The 20033-nt window shown below is 36.4% G+C and overlaps 2 protein-coding genes across 5 annotated transcripts; one reads left to right on the top strand and one right to left on the bottom strand.

Annotated features, from left to right (window-relative positions):
• Window positions 1-9092: 9092 nt before the first annotated feature.
• On the top strand, window positions 9093-11787 carry LOC104242764 (large ribosomal subunit protein eL43). The gene is made up of 5 exons (XM_009797845.2): window positions 9093-9239; window positions 10592-10631; window positions 10991-11079; window positions 11215-11297; window positions 11429-11787. The coding sequence occupies exons 1-5, from the start codon at window positions 9237-9239 to the stop codon at window positions 11490-11492; spliced, it is 279 nt and encodes a 92-aa protein (XP_009796147.1). The 5' UTR covers window positions 9093-9236; the 3' UTR covers window positions 11493-11787.
• A 1269-nt stretch (window positions 11788-13056) lies between these two features.
• Window positions 13057-19140, bottom strand: LOC104242763 (casein kinase II subunit beta-3-like). 4 transcript variants are annotated; one of them, XM_009797843.2, is made up of 5 exons: window positions 18613-19140; window positions 15728-15943; window positions 14633-14742; window positions 14393-14558; window positions 13057-13405 (listed from the first exon to the last, which is right to left on the bottom strand). In XM_009797843.2, exons 1-5 carry the CDS (start codon window positions 18845-18847, stop codon window positions 13275-13277), a joined length of 858 nt encoding a protein of 285 aa, XP_009796145.1. In that variant the 5' UTR covers window positions 18848-19140; the 3' UTR covers window positions 13057-13274. The 4 variants fall into 4 exon arrangements, with proteins under 4 accessions (XP_009796145.1, XP_009796144.1, XP_009796146.1 ...); XM_009797842.2 differs by having other exon boundaries at window positions 15728-15946; window positions 18613-19105; XM_009797844.2 differs by having other exon boundaries at window positions 14633-14727; window positions 15728-15946; window positions 18613-19089.
• Between the last annotated feature and the right edge of the window lie 893 nt (window positions 19141-20033).

Raw genomic sequence — 20033 nt, 5'->3', positions numbered from 1 at the left:
GAAATTATCGGTGGGGGAGGGACATGCACATTATCGTGAGGCGAGCGGCCTCGTCTATTAGCTTGAGGTTCAATAGGAACCTCATCCATTGCATCATCGTCCACGTTCTCCCCCAATGGTACATTTCCAAGGGGATCGTTGTTGAGAGCTATTTTTGTACCTAAAATCAATTCAAACAAAAAATTAGTGACTTGGAAGGAAAGAAAGAGAAAACATATAAAAACCTAGATATATATCTAAATCTCTTTAAGTCCCTGGCAACAGCGCCAAAAATTGATCTCGTCAAAACTCACACCACAATTAGGTAGTGAGGCGGTTGAAGCAATAATAAACCCAACACGAGTCGGGATCGAATCCACAGGGACTTAGAATTTGGATTAGGTATATAACTAGAGTAAATGTATGATGTGCCTTAGATTGCACTTTTACATATTCATTGGTTGTTTCTATTTCTACTTTTAACTAATGATTGCAAGTAATAAACTAGAAGACAATGTTTTTCATTTTGGTTGTTTTTCAAATGATAAAGGAATCTAAGGTCGTGACTTGCACCTAGGTGGCTACCTAACGGGTTGTAAACTATAGGGCAAGTTTGATTTATCGGGGTCGTGGTATAGCAATCACACACAATTGCTCACTCTATGCCTCTCAGTAGTTTGAGTAATTTTGCCCAATTTGGCTTTCTCAAGCACAAATGGGTATTGCACAAATCAAGTGATATGCTCAAGTCGGGTCTTATTATCTCTAGATTTGACCCTTTAATTGAGGCTATCAATTTCTTGACCAATTCCTTATTAGCCAAGTTTTCCTAAACCTAGTCTCTCTTTCTCAAGCAAAGACTAGGTCAAAAAGGCATGAATCAATGTTTGCAACCATTCTAGGATTTAAGCATAAACAAGGCTAAATATCACTAACCCAATCACAAACAAGCCCTAAAATTAAATACTCATTAAGTACCCACACTAGGGTTTAGCCACAACCCTAGCTAAAGATTTAGCTGCTCATGAAAAATAAAGAAATGCAAGAAGAAATTAAGATAGAATGTATAATCATTGATTAAACAAAGAAAATCTAGTGTTAAGAAGTCAATCTAATACAAAATTACTCAAAGAAGCAAAGAAAAATGCTCGGGTGCACCTTTGCTAACTAAACTTAACCTAAAAATGACTAAAAGTACTATCTATACTAAGCTGAAAATATCTGAAAAAAATGCTCCTACGAAGGTTGTGCGGCCACATAATTCTGGTGTGGTCCGCACAATGGAGTTCTGCGGCCACACAAAAGTGTTGCGGTCCGCACTCTTGGGAACTTGGGCTTGGAACTTGAGGTCTTCTGCGGTCCGTATAAAAATGGTTACAACAACATAAAAGTAATGCGGTCCGCACTCCTTAATTTTCCAGCTCTTTGAATCTCAATCCTGCGGTCCCTTGACCTCCTACGGCCTCACAATTTCAGTACAGTCCGCACTCCCTGAACTGGCCAAAACATACTCTCTGAACTCTTTCTGCGGCCGCACTAGAATTATGCGGTCCGCACTGTTAGCCCTTTTTGCCCTGTTTTGGTTCTTGTTCACTTTTGTCTCCTTTATGAGTTGATCTTGACTTCTTTGGCTCGTTTCCTAATATTTTTGCAAGTAAGCACATTCTGTTAGTTTTCGGAAATACCTTTAAGCATTTTTGAGCTAAAACGCAAGTAAAAGAGAGCAAATAAGCGGTCAAAATCCCTACTTATCAGGGCGGCGAGAGTCTGAGTGCCTCTTCCAGCCTGGGAAGTGGCTGCTGTAGCAGAAACAGAGACCACCTAAGCAAGAACGGTGGACACGGTTAGAATTTGAGCTAAGGTCTCCTAAAGACCTGGAATCACAAAGGGCACAACTGGTGCCTGAGCTGGTCCCGCTGGTGCATCCACAACTGGGGACCTGATCTTGTACCGGGGCAACCAGTGGATTTGCATATGCTGTCATAGCTATTGTGCGGGCTACACCCCTGCCCCTACCATGACCTCTATCATGACATCGGCCTCTCGCGGCCCCAACTGGGTGTATTGGTGGTTGTCCATCCTGACGGTAGCACGTGTGCTCACCATCTGTGAGAGAATAGAATAACAGAAGTTTAGTTACCAAAATCAACAGATTCGCACGACAAGAGTTCAAGAATGTAAAGTTTCCTAAGGGTTCTACAGTCTCTCAAAGATAAGTATCGACGTCTCTGTACCGATCCACAAGACTCTACTAAACCTTCTCATGACTCGTGAGACCTATGTAACCTAGGCTCTGATACCAACTTGTCACAACCCAAAACTAAATCCTATCGGGATGGCGCCTATAGTGGTACTAGGCAAGCCGACACACTTTTAAAACACTTCAATATTTCATTAAAAGATAAGTTAAAGCTTTTTCATACTAAAAAAACTTCATAAAAGAGTTCAACTCAAATACAAAATGCGAAAAGATAGCCCGACATCGGGGTGTCACTAAGTCATGAGCATCTACAACTGGTCTAGAATCAAAGTTTACAATAATCCGTCAAATGCCACAAAAATAGAAAGAAAGACAACAATGGAAGGAGAGCCAAGGGCTGCAGACGCTGGCAGCTACCTCGTAGATCTCCGAGCAGTCAACCATGCATGAGTTCAACGATACCTGTAACCAGTCTCACCTAGATCTACACACAAGGTGCAGGGAGTAACGTGAGTACTTCCAACTCAGTAAGTAACAGAAACAAATAAGGTACTGAGAAGTAGTGACGAGCTATGCAAATACAGTTATCTCAATATCTTTCAAATAAGAACAATCATACTTTCAAATTCAATAGTTTAGTACACATCAGTTTGTGCTCAAGTAAATTAGATATCAAGTCTTCCAGAAATTTGTACAACAAGGACAAATAACATTTAAGTGCAACAATTAACTGAAAGCAAGTACAGCCTCTCAAGGCAACAGTCACTCTGCTCATCTCAACAGCTTAAACACTCGGCTCTCAGCCCTCAATAATCATACTCAATAGGTATTTGCGCTCACTGGGGTGTGCAAAATCCTGAGGGGCTCCTTCAGCCCAAAAGCTATATCATTGCGGCTTGCAGCCCGATTAAATATATAAACAACCATAAGGCTCGTTGTAGCATACAAACTGATCCAATATAAATAATCAGCCCGAAGACTCGTTGCGGTGTGCAACCTGATCATAAATATATATATATATATATATATATATATATATATATATATATATATATATATATATATATATATATATATACACAGAGAGAGAGAGCCCTGGGGCTTGTTGCGGTGTGCAACCCGATCCATTATATACTCTCACATAGCACACAGCTTGGCACTCAGGCCCTCTCTCAGTCACCAACCTCTCCAGTCCCTCGGGCTATCAGAAAAACATATAATTCCGCCAAAACAAAGATAATAACATGTATTAATGATAAATAGGAGGGGATGGAGGTAAAAATACGCAAGTAATATTATGACTGAGAACAAAACAACTAACAACAGTTAATTCATCAAGTACACGACCTCACGGGTCTCAACAGTGATATCACAAGGCCTAAACAGGATTTCTAACATGAAGTGCAATCAATATCCATAAACACACAGGGAACACATAGTAAACAGTAGGCTAATAGATTCTACAGTCTCACGGGATGGACCATGTCACAATTCCTACGGTGCGTGCCTACACACCCGTCATCTAGCATGTGTCACCTCCAAAATAGTAATACGACACGATATCCGGAGTTTCATACCCTCAGGACCAGATTTATAACTTTTACTTACCTCAATCCGAGCAAAACCCTACTCCGCGATGCGTTTACCTCCCGAACCAGCCTCCAAACGTCCTGAATCTAGCTAAAAGTAATACAACACAATCAATATATGCCAAGGAACCAATTCCTCAAAACAAAACTACTAAATTGGACCCAAATACCGAAATTGGCTCAAACCCGACCCCGAGGCCCACGCCTCGAATTTGACAAAAGTCACAAAACCCAAACGCTCATTCACTCACGAGTCTAACCATACAAATTTCATCAAAAATTGACATCAATTGCTCCATAAAATCCCCAAAATCCACTCTCCAAAATTCCAAGCCCTAACCCCCAATTTCTACTTCAAAACTCCACTAATTGGGTGAGAAATCAACGGAAGAACACCATAGCTAATGATAATAGAGCTCAAGAAACTTACCTCAGTGAATATCCTTGAATCCCTTTCATAATCACTCCCAAAAGCTCCAAAGTTCGTGTTCAAGATGGTAGAAATGAAGAAAAATTTGTGTAGTCTTCTATTTATAGGTTTTGTGCAGGCTTTTCGCACCTACGACTCAATATGCGCACCTGTGGTGCCGCTTCTGCGCAAAAATCTCCGCATCCGCGGAAAATCACTTAAAATCCTTGACCGCTTCTGTGCCTCTAGACCGCATCTGTGATCATCACAGGTGCAGAATTGACATCGCACATGCGGACCAATACACGCACCTGCGCCTTCTTTTCCGCTTCTGCAACCATCGCAAGTGCGGGAACTTCATCGCACATGCGCCTTCTGCCCAGCTCCTCCAATCTCGCATCTGCAATCCCCCGCTCGCTTCTGCGGGCTTGCACCTGCGATGAGACATCCGTACGTGCGATTATGATAGCTGAGTTCCAACTTCAGCAACTCCTCCAATTTCCAAACTTGTTCCGTTAATCACCCGAAACATACCCGAGGCCTCCGAGACCTCAACCAAACATACCAACAAGTTATATAACCCCATACGAACTTAGTCGAGCCTTCGAATCACTCAAAACAACATCAAAACACCAAATTACCCTAGGATTCAAGTCTAAGAACTTCTAAACTTTTAAATTCCGCAAACGACGCCGAAACCTACCAAATCACGTATGAATGACCTCAAATTTTATAACACATCACACATGAACCTATTCCAACTTTCGAAAATCCATTCCGACCCCGATATCAAATTTTCCACTACCGACCGAAATCGCTCTAATTTTCGCCAATTCAAGCCTAATTCTACTGCGGACCTCCAAAACATATTTCGGACATGCTCTTAAGTCCAAAATCACCTAACGGAGCTAACAGAACTATCAAATTCAAATCCGGGATCGTTTACACATAAGTCAACATCCGATTGACTTTTCCAACTTAAGCTTCTCATAAAGAGACTGAGTGTCTCAAATCCTCTTCGAAACCACTCCAGACCCGAGCCAACTGACCCGACATATCATAATATAGATGAAGAACATAAAAAGAAGCAGAAATGGGGAAACGGGGTTATAACTCTCGAAACGACCGGTCGGGTCGTTACACCCTTCTTCTTTATTTTTTTCCACAACTTACTCTCTTCTTCTACTTTAATTCTCTCTCAATTCCCTTTTGATTATTGAATTGCTTATTACTTTCAAGTTCTCAATTAATTGATATTTCAAGTTTTATCAATTATTTACGGTAACCACTACAAAATAACAATTATCAAGCGAAGTGGTTACCATTTTTGTTAGGTTCACGTTAAATCATGCCCCATGCTTCTAGAGTGCATTCACATATTTGGGAACACTTTGAGGTGGTAGAAGAAAATGAAGAAGTTCGCAAAGTAGAGTGCAAGAACGGTGATCGAGTCTTTAATGTTTATCGAAAGTGGGAGAGCACAACTGGTTTAAGGAGGCATAACAAGAGTTGTCTTGTGCGTCCTCCAGGAATTCATATTTAAGTTGATTTGAGATAATTTGGGATATTTTGAATTTGTTAGACTTATTTAAGCTTAATGAGTTAGTTTATAAAACAAGTTAATTTGAAGTATTATTATGCAATGAAATATGAAATGAAAGTCTTTGAAGTTTGATCCTTACATATTTTTTTGGACAAAGGTAACACAAGTTTAATCCTTACATATTGGTCTTATTAAATAATTTTATGTAGCCACTTAATTTTAATTTCAAATTTTAAATTCAAAATTGAAATTTAAAACTTTAAAGTTTAAAAAATTAATTTTATACTTTAAAATACTTATTTTATTATTTAAAAGTCTGCAAACACCTAAGTAAAGATCCTTTTAGAAATGAACAAACTAGATTTTGAGCACCAATAAGTGAAGTATGACCCATGATGCATATGAATTTAAAACTGCAAGTTGAACAAATTAATTAATAGTTGTTATTATTGCACAGGTTCGCTCTAAAACTTTATATTAGGAAGTTGTTACCTAGTCTCCCTTCTCGTACTTTGTCATTTATTTGTGTCGTGGTGCGGCAGCATTATACCACTGGTTTTATTGTAGCATATATATATATATATATATATATATATATATATATATATATATATATATATGTTGTTATTTTAAATTGCTCATAGACCGTCCAAAATTCGTGGTTAGTAGAGTGTTAGTATAATTTTGAGGGGCATAAAAAATTTCGTTATTAAAAGATGAGTAGCGAGGATGTGATAATGATGACGAACATGCTGATTAGAAAAATTGTCTTTTATTAGTAATAAAAATATGGACTTGTACTTTCTGTTACATGAAGATAGAGGTTAGGTACTTCAGTGCAATAAATTATAAGTTCAGAAAAATTGTCTAATTTTGCTTATTGTATGCTTATACTTTATGCAGGTGAAGGATTTTCTGTTGTTGTGAACTTGTGATTATGTGACAAGAAACTCTTTAGAAAATCTTTTCTTAAGGAAAATACATATTTTTAAGTTTATGTATGTACTTTGGATGTAAGCTAATAATATCTACTCAGCAAGTGACGAGGTTGCTATCGTGTGGAAAGAATTTTGGCATTTACAAAAATTTGATTCCACAGTCAAAATCTTCATCTTAAAGAAAGAAGTTTCTAAACAAGTAATTAGACGATTGGAATTTTTTTATTTTTGGCGGATAATTACAGGCAATAGTCAAATATATACAAAACATATACACGGATTTTATATATTATATGTATGTTAGAGGTAAATTTATATATATATATATATATATGTATATATATTTATTTATCCATACTATATTAAAAGCACGACAACCCTTAGCAAAATATCGTTCTTCTTTTTACCCTTTTAAAAGTAAGTTTACATTAGACAATATCGTCATTTAACTATTACTTAGTAATATTTAGGATTTTAAAATAAATACAATTTTAGCTATTAAGTATTTCCTTATTTGAACTACATATAAATTCCTAATATTTAGGAATTTAAAAGCAAATAAATTTAAGATATATATAGATACATTCTTTACTGGGTAAAATAATTATTCTTTAACTCCAAAAATTTGAACCCTCTCACGTTAAGTAGACATATAATATATTTTATTATAAATATGGGTATATTTACCTAAACATTTATAAAGCTTAAAAGTACAAAGAAAGCCAAAAAAAAAGGTTATTGATTGAAAACAACGAGGATTTTAGATTTGGAAGTATTAATTAGTGTAGTTTCAAAGAATAAATTTTGAAAATTACCTACACATTTCTGTTTTATATGTTAATTTTGAAAATAAATAATCTGAAAGTATAAGATAAATATAAAGTTTTGGAAATAAACCTAACTAAAAATAAAATATTCAAGGCACCTAACAATCTAAAACTTTGTAGAGTAATTTATATGAAGTTAATTGTCACAAAGTTGAAGTTGGTCGACATATTCAATTTTGTAGCATTAGAAAATCAAACTATTCCCTCAACTATAATTATGTATTAATAAATTATATTAACATTTAAAATTTTGAATCCAGATAATTAAATTGCACCATAATTTTGATGGGATATGATTTAAGGACCAATGTTCGCACTAAAAACTTTTCGATAGATGAGTCTAATCTATCTATATATATTAACACAATATATCATAAAAATATGAAATATTAACATGAAATGTTGATTAACTTTTATCCTTCATAAGTGTCGTTCATGTTGAATAGAAATCGTATTATAATTAATAATTTATTTTTAGTAGAAGTAACATTTAAGATTTTAAGGACTTTCATGAGGTAGAGCTTCTTTCTTTATTAAGTTAATTAAATAGGATCAACATTAAGCATCATTTTCATGATTTTACACTTTCTTCTTTTGACTTTATTATATAACTCAAACATAATTCTTAAAATAATATTTATATGACTTTTTTTATGAACTTTAATATTTATTGAGGCAAGGTACACGCGCAAAGCGCGTACTCTAATACTAGTTTATACTTAATATACAAAACAAATTCATTTATCGGATATTATTTTTTTGGGAGGCCCAAAAATATAATTTTAAGCTCAGCAAATTATACCTAATGATTTTGAAAATGGATGATATTAATTTCTTGACCGCCGCTTGTCCCATGAGCAAACTTTTAAGGTCAAAAATCAAAAGTGATTTTCACGGGGTAAGAAAGAGGTAACACTTGTTAAAATTAAAGTTCAAGATAACCTACTTCCAAGGCCATTCTTGCAAATCAACCTTTATATGCTCGGAGGCCCAAAACGATTTGGGTCAATCTAAGTTAAAATAGCACGGTCTAACCAGTTTTCGGACTGGTCATTCAAAAATAGCCAGCATTTGTCAAGTCATTGAAAAATAGCCACTATTTTGATGCAACAAAGACCGGTCCAGCATATTATACTAGAGTTCGATGCACCTATGTATGAACTTCCATCATATTATGCTGGACCGGTATACTTTGTTGGCTCCAGTATAATATACTGGAGATTGGAGCACCGGTGCTCCAAACTCCAGTATATTATGTTGGACCGGTATATTATACTGGAACTCCAGTAGTTCCAGTATAATATACTGGAGATTGGAGCATTGGTGCTCCAAACTCCAGTATATTATGCTGGACCGGTATATTATACTGAAACTCCAGTATATTATGCTGGAGTATTTTTTCGGATTTTGAATAGTATTTTCGTTTGGATTTATCTTTACTTTCAAAAGTATATCTTTACTTTTGAATAGTATTTGTTGGCTAAATTTCGATTACTTTTGAAATTATGGCTATTTTTGAATGACCACTTGTAAATCTGGCTATTTTTTAATTTCTCCCTCAATCTGAACATCACCCAAATGGGCCAATCCTTACCCGATCCACAAATGGTCTAACGGAAGTGCGAAACTGATTACTTTGCTGAAGGTATAAGACGGCGAACAAAAGAGATGGCTAGGGTTGTCTTCTGTCATCGCCTTTCAGCAACAGCTGCTCCCTCTCACAAGTTCGGGAACCTCCATTCACAGCGAATATGGTACGCTATTTTTGTATTATGCATGAATTTTGGGTGTTTATTTTGGTGTTCATTTCTTTTTGTGACTTCTCCGCCCTTATTTTGAGCGAGTATAGTTGTGTTATGAGTTACTGAGAGCTTGTTCAGAAGGGTTATCATAGTTCTGTTTGGATAGACGGATTTTAAGTTAGTGACTGCAGAATGCCACAGCGCCATAATTATTTGTCGATATGGTTATGAACTTAGTATAAATATATTTTCCTTCAAAAAAAATTATAATTGTTCAGTTATATTTTATGAAATGAGTTCAATAAGCAAATCGCTGCTTTGAATATGACACATTAGGGTATGCTAAAATTGTCTCTTAACTTTCATCAGAAAATTGGCTTTGCTGGAATTAAGTTTAAATGATTATACTGTAAACAGTAACGTGTGGGTGACATCAATTCTTTTGGATTGCTGCCATTTCTTCTCAATAGACAATAGTACATCCCAATGAGGCAGCTGGGTAGATCGCTTGCATTGGGAGGTTAGATATTGCAGTTCAGCATCTATCTTATGATTGAAATATTGACATAGAGGCTAGCCACTCTGTATTTTTCATGGATCACTTTGTAACAATTCGATAGAAGAGCTAGATTTTGACCTAGTTGAGCCAGTGTAAGTAGCGCCATGTACATGCAGTTCATATTATTGTTATTTCACAAAATAAAACGAGATCCACATTGATAAGGTGTAATTTTTTATTGGCTCTTTGCTAAGCTAAGTGAGATTTCCTTTTTTATCAACTATGTTTTATATAGCACTAGCAGTGTCAGGCTGAAGAATCTATTGAGATACTGTAAATAGTAACATGTGCAAGATATTGATTCTTTTGCATTATTACCATGTCTTCTCGAATAGTTTATCCAACTGAGGCTGCTGTTAAATGGCTTGCATTGTGAGAAGTCAATTATTGCAGTTTAGCAATTTGTTTATGATTGAAAAGCTGACATAGAGGCTAAGTGTTTGGTTAATCTTTTAGTTGTGTGAATCATTCACTGGTAAATATTCTGATATTTTTTTGGATTTTGTCAGCTCCTTAGTCTTATGATAGTTTTTTTTTTATTAGAGCTGACATCTTCCTTCTTTTGCAATCTCTGCATCTTCTTGATGCCTATTAATGATATCCTAATTACCTTATTAAAAAAAACTGACATAGAGGCCAGCTACCCTGTAGTTTGTATGGATTCACTATGGCTACAACTGGATGGAAGACCTAGATCTAGACCTTGTTGAGCTAGTGTAGATAGAACTCTGTTCAGTCAAGCTCTTTTCAAAGTTATCCATTTCAAAGCCAAGTTATGAAGTTGATATACTTATCTTTGTTGCAGACTAAGAGGACAAAGAAGGCTGGAATAGTTGGGAAGTATGGTATGTATATGGCTACTTATTACCTCTTATTTTCCTTCTTATGGTCTCCTTTGTCTTTATGAAAATTCATGCATTTCTAAGTGTAACTTTATTAAGGGCTATGCTTGACTGTTTATGCTTCTGATTCTATAGCTGCTGGGCCCGTTTGGTAAATTTAAGGACAACTTGTGCTCTTCTGAACTTGTTTTAGTTCCCATTTTCTTGTGGCTAAAATGATGAGAACTTTTATGGAATGCTATAGTTTTACATCTTCCTGTGATGTAGGATAATGATTAGCATGTCTTGTGATGTTGAAATTTTATGTGCTTTTAATTTTTGATAAAGTTGTCCTCCTGACTTGATTTGCTCTCTATTTTCAGGCACCCGTTATGGTGCTAGTCTGCGGAAGCAGATTAAGAAGATGGAGGTTAGCCAGCATAGCAAGTACTTCTGTGAGTTTTGCGGAAAGGTATGGTTTTCTGGTTTAGGAATGTGATATTTACCATATTTATGCTGCAATTCTGCATTTCTGTTCTTTACGGAGCATTAGTCTGCTTTAAAATTGTGCTTGTTGTGCTTGCCGGATTCTTATTTTTATGTTCAGTATGCTGTGAAGAGAAAGGCAGTGGGGATATGGGGCTGCAAAGATTGTGGCAAAGTAAAAGCTGGTGGCGCATATACATTGAAGTAATTACTCTTTGAATGTGTTCATAGTTTCCCCTTTTGTTGTTGTCAAATAATTTCTTTTTTTCTCTTAGCAGTAACACCAAGTTTCACTTTTTGTGATTGTTAACTAATTCTTATTTCCTTTGCAACAGCACTGCAAGTGCTGTGACAGTTAGGAGCACAATTCGCAGACTGAGGGAGCAGACTGAGAGTTGAGCACGTTTTACCTTTTATGCCCAACGTTGCTGTTTCAAGATCAGAGTTGTTTTTCCTCGTGAAATTTTGATGGCTGTGAACCAGCTCAGTATACTGTAGGGAAAAAACCTAGTTTAATCTGAGATGATTGCTGTCATTATTGCCTCTTGTTGCAGTCAAGTTTAGAGTTATCTGGATGCATTAATTATGGTCAAACTTGGTAACCGGTTTGTGTTACATTCACGTGTGTTGGGCAGCAGCCTTTCTAGTGATGAACAAGATGTGGCTTCAAATTTGATGCACTGATTCTTTACTGGAATGTGAGTTTACTAGCATGCAAAAGTTAACCACATGATCGGAGACATAAAACTTATGATTTAACATCATAAATTCTTGATCATCTAAGTTCAGGTGATTGACATTTAATGACTAATAGATAATATCCGAGTTAGTTAGCCCGTAGAGTAAGATGAATTAAAAAAAAAGTTATAATAATATCCAATTTCGACCAATATCATCCAGTTTCTAAGATGATAACCACAAAACGTGACTGATCTACAAAGAAAGCCAACGTCTCTTGCATATTGATTTTCTTCTCTTTAACACAGGTTTGAGCGAAAAGGCTTTTTACGGGTTGAACTTGAACCATAAGTTTATTTTACTAGTATGCACAAGAATTTGTAACAATTGGTTAGGCGACTAATATTTTTACCTTTATTTTAAGCTTTTAAGATTAATGGACAATGAGTCTGCCCTTTACCCTTCTCTATTTGAAGTACCAAACTCAGTGTAACAGTGAGGTCGGCGTTCAATTTGCTATGTGCACCTATCACACATCCTGAGCTGTTATACATTTGCCATTAAACCAAAGTCTTTGAGACTGTAATTTTTATGACCGACTCGGCCACAATATGAAAAATTACTATTTCAGCACACAAGACCCCCTTTCACCCTGTAAAAATAATGTTAAGCAGAAGTCGAGGAAAATCAAAGAAAAGGCTTTTATAGACACATCATAACGACTATTCAAGAGCGCAGTGTGATAGTGATGAAAATTATATTTGAAGGACTCCTTTTGACATAAATCACAGACTAAAGGTGAAACCATAGGCTGAAAAAGGTCCATCGTACGTGGGGGCAAAATGGTTTAAAGAAAACAGTTAACCACCCATATTATCCACTAAAAAATGGGTTGGATAATGAACTCTTTAAAAACGGGTCAAATATGAATAAGAACCATTCTAAATGGATAATCAATGAGTCTAACTTTTACATTTGTAAAGCCTCAAATTGGGGATTCCTCAAGCTAAGGCGACTAAAAATTCTCTCAAAAGTGATCATATACAAGAAGTCATGGATAATATGGGTAACTCATATTATCCGCCGGTTAACCCGTTTTTATCCGTATTAAATATGGGTCGGGTTGGTTAATTGATCCGTTTTTTCATTATACGTTTTCGACCCGAACCATATCCGACCCGCCCGTTTGTCACTCCTAAAAGTACGTGCCGCCTACGAAATCTGTGGAAAATGGAAGTTATGATGCATGGTTGTACATTGACATAAAACTCGGACAACAAAAAAGTATGTAATGCAGTCTGAGATTCTGACACCACAAATTTTAGCATGGAAAGTATCTCCATACATAAGTAGCTCAAGTTAACTCGTTACAGTATCTTCGAAAGCCTGTAGGAGAATAGAGAACCTACAACAGAACCTTAATAATTCTAGATGTGCTATTAAAAGTATTACCTCTCCTAGCACATTAATATGGATACAATTGCCAGTAGGTCACTACCAGGATCACGGCTTGTGGACCTTGAAACCAAACACTCTGGGAACATAGCTCTGAGAAATCTTCTGTGGCTTGAGGTGTCCGTATGTCATCAAGAATAGGTGCGGGAACGTAGTTCCTAAATAAGCTCCATCAATGTCTTTGGCACAGTAAAGGAAATGCTTAAGCAACATTGTTATAGATGCTAAAATGGAAAATAGAATAATAATATCATCACTGCATTACTTGGTAGTAAATGTCCAAATGTGTCGACAGATTCAACAGTGTTCACAGATTGATTCCCTCTTCAAATGTGTCAAGTTGGGGTAAGCTATGAGAATCCTCACTGATATGTGATTCCATTTAAGCTCATCTTAGGTCAATAGTATACAAAAATTAAAAAAAAAATAGAATAATAAAGAACTAGATTCTCTATATTTTCTAGTGTATATAAACCCCCAATGGGACTAAGAGACCCCATAAAAGCTAACATGACTAAAAATGCTGGCTGCTAACTCTAAGGTGGATTTAACATCCCAAATTTCCCGGAACAAGTAAATACCCGTCTCGTGCTTGACTCCATCTTTAAAACAGGTGTGTGCAGCCACTTAGTGAGGAGACAAGACCGGAGAGAAGAAATTCTCGCGAATAAGAGATAAGACTCAAACTTATCGTATACAACTCTTATCTACGACAAGCCTTGGCTCTTCTCCTTATGGACTCTTCGCTCTATCTGTCGGTGCTCTAACTGTCCGAGAGCCAGGAGCAGCTACTGGCCTGGACTGATCATAAAGAAAGAAGCCAAGAGGCCGCTAGAGAAAGGGTTCCGTTTTCGAGTCTTGTTCCAATACTTCCGACCTTGAATCTAGGTTTTCCCTAATGCCTCCTTGCTGGTTCCAAAGCTACACTTGCTCCCTTCCTTCATAAGCTAATAAGAGATTCTATTATTCTACACAGACTTTACTATGCTTCTTATTAATTATAGTAACTATACCCTCTTGGTTGAATTGACACAACAGGGGCCTTCCTCAAGGGAGAAGTTCATACCCGGAGAAAGAAAGCAGACTAGTAAATCTACTAATTCAACATATTGTTTGCACTAAACTATGTTGCATTAAGTAATAACAAAGTTGAACAAAAAGGATACTCTCATGATATCTTGACCGAGGTGTATACACATCTTCACATCGAGGACAGTATATATTCACCCTGCTTTGTCGAGGAATGTCTGACTGACCAACAGGGAGGCATGGTTGTCCACAGCAATAAACTCTTGGACATCTCCCAAACTCAGCATTCTTGTACTTCTCCAACTGAAAAGACCAGATATGTTCAATTATTATAGCTATTAGAGCATATATTTTTCAATGATACAAAAAGTTCTTACCATGGCAGCGAGTCCCTTTGTTGTCAATATGTAGCGAGCATGAATTAGACCATAAAGCATCTCTGCTGCTGATTCAACTAGTTCATTCTGTTCTTCTGTAAACATATCACCTACACATTTCAGGCATTCTCATCGATCATAGGACCTTTGAGAAACTATCACAAGATAACAGGCTTAGACCTTTCTAAATCCTATTGGTGTAAACCTGACTTCTATTATGGCATGGAGAAATGCTTCTCGCATCAAGTTGCTAGTATAATCTTATATAGAGAAAAATCTTCAAATTTACAGTAGTTGTAACTATAGAAGGCCAAAGGTCTCCTCTAAGATACAAGAAAAATACAGATTACAGAGTCCACTCTAAACAGCACTTCATATCCAAAATAAGATGTTTTACTTTCAATAAATTCTTATTAAAAATCCAATGTTATGTTTCTTTGACTGTAGGTTAGTTCATTTGACAAGTTTATCACTAGATTACAAAATTATATTGGAAGCTAACTCAGCAAACCAGTCCTCATTTTCAGTACATCATGCTCGGGAGCTATTTTAATTTGACCAGTCACCAATGCAACATTTACTTCTCAGAGAATTCAAATGCAGATGCCGTTCCTCTCTGGTGTCGTTTGAAACTCTCAAGTAGAAGACATGATTTGCTTCAAACTAGCAATGCATAAGAGCCGTACGGATGCATACTAGTACAACAAGAATAATACAAATGGCAAACTAATTCAACAATCATCTTATCAAATGCAGATTACAATATATGCACGTAAGACAAATTATTAAGACATTCCACCTAAGAGAGTATCAAATATCAGCTGACATAATTACTTTTTTGGTAGGGATCAGCTAACATAATTGTTAGATCCATAACGGAAAACAAATCTCTCTAAATGCCAAACCATTAGTAATATGGTCTGTCTAATTTTCATTAACTACAATTGCTAACTAAGTGAAGAGAGAGAGAAACGAATCAGGCCAATCAATTAATGGACAATCATGACAGCAAGAGAAACTGTAGCGTGTATTCAGACGTGCAAATCATCGCATAGAGCAGAAAGAAATGCTCCAATCTGGAAACACAAAACTCACCATGAGAAGATTCAACATCTAGAATCAGATCAAGTGCGTAGTCATAATACGGAACAAGGCTGCTTAGACCGCACAGGTTAAAGTCATCTTGGATGTAATCATCATCAACTTCACAGAAGAACTCATTCCCACGTAGGCCGCAGTACCATGAGATCCATGAAGTGTCTTCTCCTTCAGAACCACTAATGTCTGATGCCTCACTGTCCGTTTCAGATTCTGCTGCAAAACGGAAACACAAGCACAAACTTTAACATGAAGGTTTTGGAAAGATCAATTTTACCTGCTCAACGAAACTTATATTATAAATTATGATCCCCTTATCCTAATAGCTTATGGATTACAATTAATTTTCTAGCAACAAGATCATAAACTGACAATCAAAAGGTCTGATTATCTGAATAACTCACACTTATGGCAGTCCAACTTAAACAGCTCGGCTCAAAGTTTTCACACTTGCTATCGAACATAAAAAATTTTACTTGAAAGTCGCATTATCAAAACTACAGATGATTTGTTCGCTCACACTTATGGCAGTCCAACTTAAACAGCTCGGCTCAAAGTTTTCACACTTGCTATCGAACATAAAAATTTTTACTTGAAAGTCGCATTATCAAAACTACAGATGATTCGTTCGCCTGATCCCAACTAATTTGTATCAAAACCTAGTTGATGGATTGACTGGTCAAACCAGCCAATTAAAAGTTTCAAATTATTAAAATTTTCTTTAGATTTTATATTTACCAACTTTAAATACTAAAAGAAGGATTAGTTTTGATTTCAAGAGTTCTCTCATGAGGAATAAGCCAATTTAAGATGTTCTACTTGTGTATGATTTTATCATTTTTCATTATAATTTATTATTGTTGTTCTTTTCTTGTTTAGCTGAGAGCATGGATGGGAATGGGAGGACCAACAACAACAACAACAACAACAACAACAACATCAACGACAAACCCAGTGGAGTCCCACAAGTAGGATCTTGGAAGGGTAGTGTGTATGCAGGCCTACCCCTACCCTTGGGGAGGTAGAGAGGTTGTTTCCGATAGACCCTCGGCTCAAGAAGATAAAAAGCAACACTAGAAGGGAACGGGAGGAACATGGATGAGAATTGACCCTAGCACCTTTTAGGTTATTGGGTACGAGTACTTACTAGCACGCTCTCAATCTCTTTTTGGAAGTGCTGTACTTTGGAGATGCATTTCTCAATTTAGTATATGTTTAAAAATTAGAAACAATACCTTTGCATCTGGAGTCGTTTGACTAGTGGAAACTGGGTAGAGGAGACGAGGTTCGTTTGACGTCCTTTTTTCTTTTGAGCATATGACCAAAAAGAATTAGGCTGGGAAGACGGCCAGGAAATCAGGAGCAAAAAAAGCAGACATGTGATCCTCTCAAATGCTCATTAATAAACAGTCACTGCATGTTACCAACTATTTAGCTCTCAGAGTGACCATTCTCTTGAACTTGGAAAATTCTAAGGGTAAATGCCATAACAATCAGTCAATCACTAAACACGAGGGTCCTATATCAGGGACTTTTTTTTTGGTATATGTCCTACATCAGGGCCTTAATTGTAACCCTCTAGTATAATGAATCACGAAACCTTAAAAGAAAGCAATTAGATATAAAATGACTGGCATGACGTAGTCTCATTCGACTGACAGATGCCCATCCATGATCCACCACACTAAGAAATGTCAAAAGAAGGAAAAAGAGCAAAAAAACATAAAGCTTCGCTGGAGTTGTTACACTGACTATAGCTAAACGAATCTCCTACGCCTCCAAATATTTTTCATCCTTGAATATTCGCCGGATTTGTTTCACTTAATACATGCATATCATCTATGTAAAACTACCATTAAAAATTTCATCCATACATAACAAATGGATAGGTGATACTGCAATAAAACCATCCTTTTATTTTAACCAAGTCTCTAACATGGTGAATTAATGCTTCTACCAATTGAACTCCAGAAAAGCTTATGCCATTTCAATCAACTCTCACCTTTTTTATTTTCTTGTCATTCAGAGAGTTCAGACCTTAAAAAGATTAAAAAGACATGTGTTACCCTGAAACTATAATAACAACAAGACTAGCACCAGAATCAACATACGACCAATGAAGCTTTAATGTCGCCACATTCTTCATCAGTACCCCAATGCAGAAAAAGCTTAACACTTGTAAACTCCTCAAGTTTACATCATGCCTTAAAAATGTGATTCTGATTATCAATACTCTTTCCAATTGAAACCTATAACCATTAAACTAAATTTCAAATTGTGCACTAGAGACTAACAAACATCACACATTGAAAAAAGAAAAGCAACAACAACCACAGCCAAGGTGTGGCCTAGTCGTTAATAAAGTGGGGGAGAACCATGAGGCCTCATGTTCAAATCTCAGTGATCTCTTCCTATTTGCCCAAACCTTAGTGGGTACAGTTACCCGATATCTGTGCTAGTGGAAGGTAGCAGGTATGCGATGGAATTAGTCGAGGTGTGCTCAAGACTTTGTTCCAACTTATATAAAGATGTTTTAATTCAACTTTGAGATGTCTAAAATGTTTAACATTACTCCATTTCCATACAAACTTTCACAACTTTCAAGAATTCAAATTCCTTAAACTATGCAAATGTTAAAACTTTGTCGTGATATTTTCCCTATTGAACTTTTCAACCATCACTCTAATATTGTTCTTCCATTTTCAAAAGAAAATTATATATTTTTCCACTATCACTAATACTATCTAAAAAACTACGTGCATACATGTGTGTTTGCGTGTGTATGAGTTAAATTAGCATTTTAAACTCTGTGCAAGTCAATTAACATTAGTATAAAATAGGAATGGAAGGAGTATAGTGCGTGTCTGTGTGAGTATATATACCATCAGAACACTTATTATCAGGAGGTGGAGCAGCAGAGTTCCTGAGCTGGTCCTTTGATTTGGAAATGGAAAAGCGATTATCCTTTCCGTTAGCACACCTAACAGTAGTAGTGGAGGTAGAGGGAGAGGACCGCTCCAAGTGCTTATCCAACGCTTCATTTAATCTCTTCCTATCACCTACTACATGTCCCATCTCCGCCTTCGATCCACCGCCACCTCTCCTTTCTTTGTACATCTCTCTCTCCTCAGCTTTCACAACACTTGAAATCACTCGAACCCTAGGGTTTCGTTGTCGGAGAAAACGAACGAGGAGAGAGAAATTGGGCTTTTTGATGAAGGGAGAGTGTTATCCCATTACTCTCTCTAATTTACGCGTATCGGTGATTTTTGCAGAGAGAAAATGAGGGAATTGTGACCGGAGAAGGTGATAATATACCGGCGGGAAGAGCTTAGACGATTTTTTCGGATGGGTAATGCTAGTATATTGTCGCTTGGAGATTTTATCTTGGTGCGATTGTATACGTGTATTTTTTGTCACTGCTGACTTCACAAGGGACTCTGTAGTAATTTGAACATTTTTTGTGCATGTCAATTTGGTAAAATTGTAACCTATTGTTGTAATTTCAGGTATTAAATTGATTGTCTTTCTATTTTATTTCATTGATGAATAAGAAAGCACTAGTGATTAAAGTTGATTTAATAATCATGCAGATTTTTTCATAATGGTAATGTCCATGCCATTTGCTACTTCTCACTCGTGAGTAATTTTACCCACCAACACTTGAGCAGACAAAAGAAATTAACTCTGGAACTTAGCACCAAAAAAAAAAACCTCTGGAACTTGATCTGTGATCTCCGACATTTTCAAATTGATACCCCTTGTTAATTCAGACCGAGTAATTTTACCCACCAATACTTGAGCAGACAAAAGAAATTAACTCTGGAACTTAGCACCAAAAAAAAAAACCTCTGGAACTTGATCTGTCATCTCCGACATTTTCAAATTGATACCCCTTGTTAATTCAGACCTAAGATATTAGATGTTCAAATCTTTGTATGGAATTGGAGTAGTAGACACTTACTCTACATCAACATGCAGAGTCCCTACTCCCGAGCAACAAATGTCCAATAAGGTCAGTTATTGTACAGAGACCAATAAAATCAATCCAAAACAAGGAAGCTTCTCAAAATCCCTGAGTTTTCTACTTTATCAATTGGCATAGATTCCTTGCTATTAAAGTAAATCCGAATCCTTCGACTTGAGCACAATGTCACTTATCTGGACAAGAATCTCTATCCTTCTCTTGTGTGGCTGCTAAGTTAGCATTTCAGCATCTCTTTCACTCTAGTGTGGCTGCAGAATTGTAATATAAATTCTTTTTTGACAGGCTTGAATTGTAGTATAAACTTACTAGCTACTC

This window comes from Nicotiana sylvestris, chromosome 6, assembly GCF_000393655.2.
Source record: "Nicotiana sylvestris chromosome 6, ASM39365v2, whole genome shotgun sequence".
In the NCBI taxonomy this organism is placed as follows: Eukaryota; Viridiplantae; Streptophyta; class Magnoliopsida; order Solanales; family Solanaceae; genus Nicotiana; species Nicotiana sylvestris.
The sequence above is the reverse complement of the archived record's forward strand: the minus strand, read 5'-3'. Positions and strand labels throughout refer to the sequence as shown.

Bases quoted from the DNA above. Each gene is read 5' to 3' on its own strand.
- LOC104242764 (XM_009797845.2), top strand. The intron at 10,632-10,990 runs GTATGTATATGG...CTCTATTTTCAG, and splicing joins TGGAATAGTTGGGAAGTATG to GCACCCGTTATGGTGCTAGT. The intron at 11,298-11,428 runs GTAATTACTCTT...CCTTTGCAACAG, and splicing joins GGTGGCGCATATACATTGAA to CACTGCAAGTGCTGTGACAG.
- LOC104242763 (XM_009797842.2), bottom strand. From the start codon at position 18,847: ATGTACAAAGAAAGGAGAGGTGGCGGTGGATCGAAGGCGGAGATGGGA. The intron at 14,559-14,632 runs GTAAGAACTTTT...TGGTCTTTTCAG, and splicing joins CAAAGGGACTCGCTGCCATG to TTGGAGAAGTACAAGAATGC. The intron at 13,406-14,392 runs GTATCCTTTTTG...ACTGTGCCAAAG, and splicing joins TCGGTCAAGATATCATGAGA to ACATTGATGGAGCTTATTTA.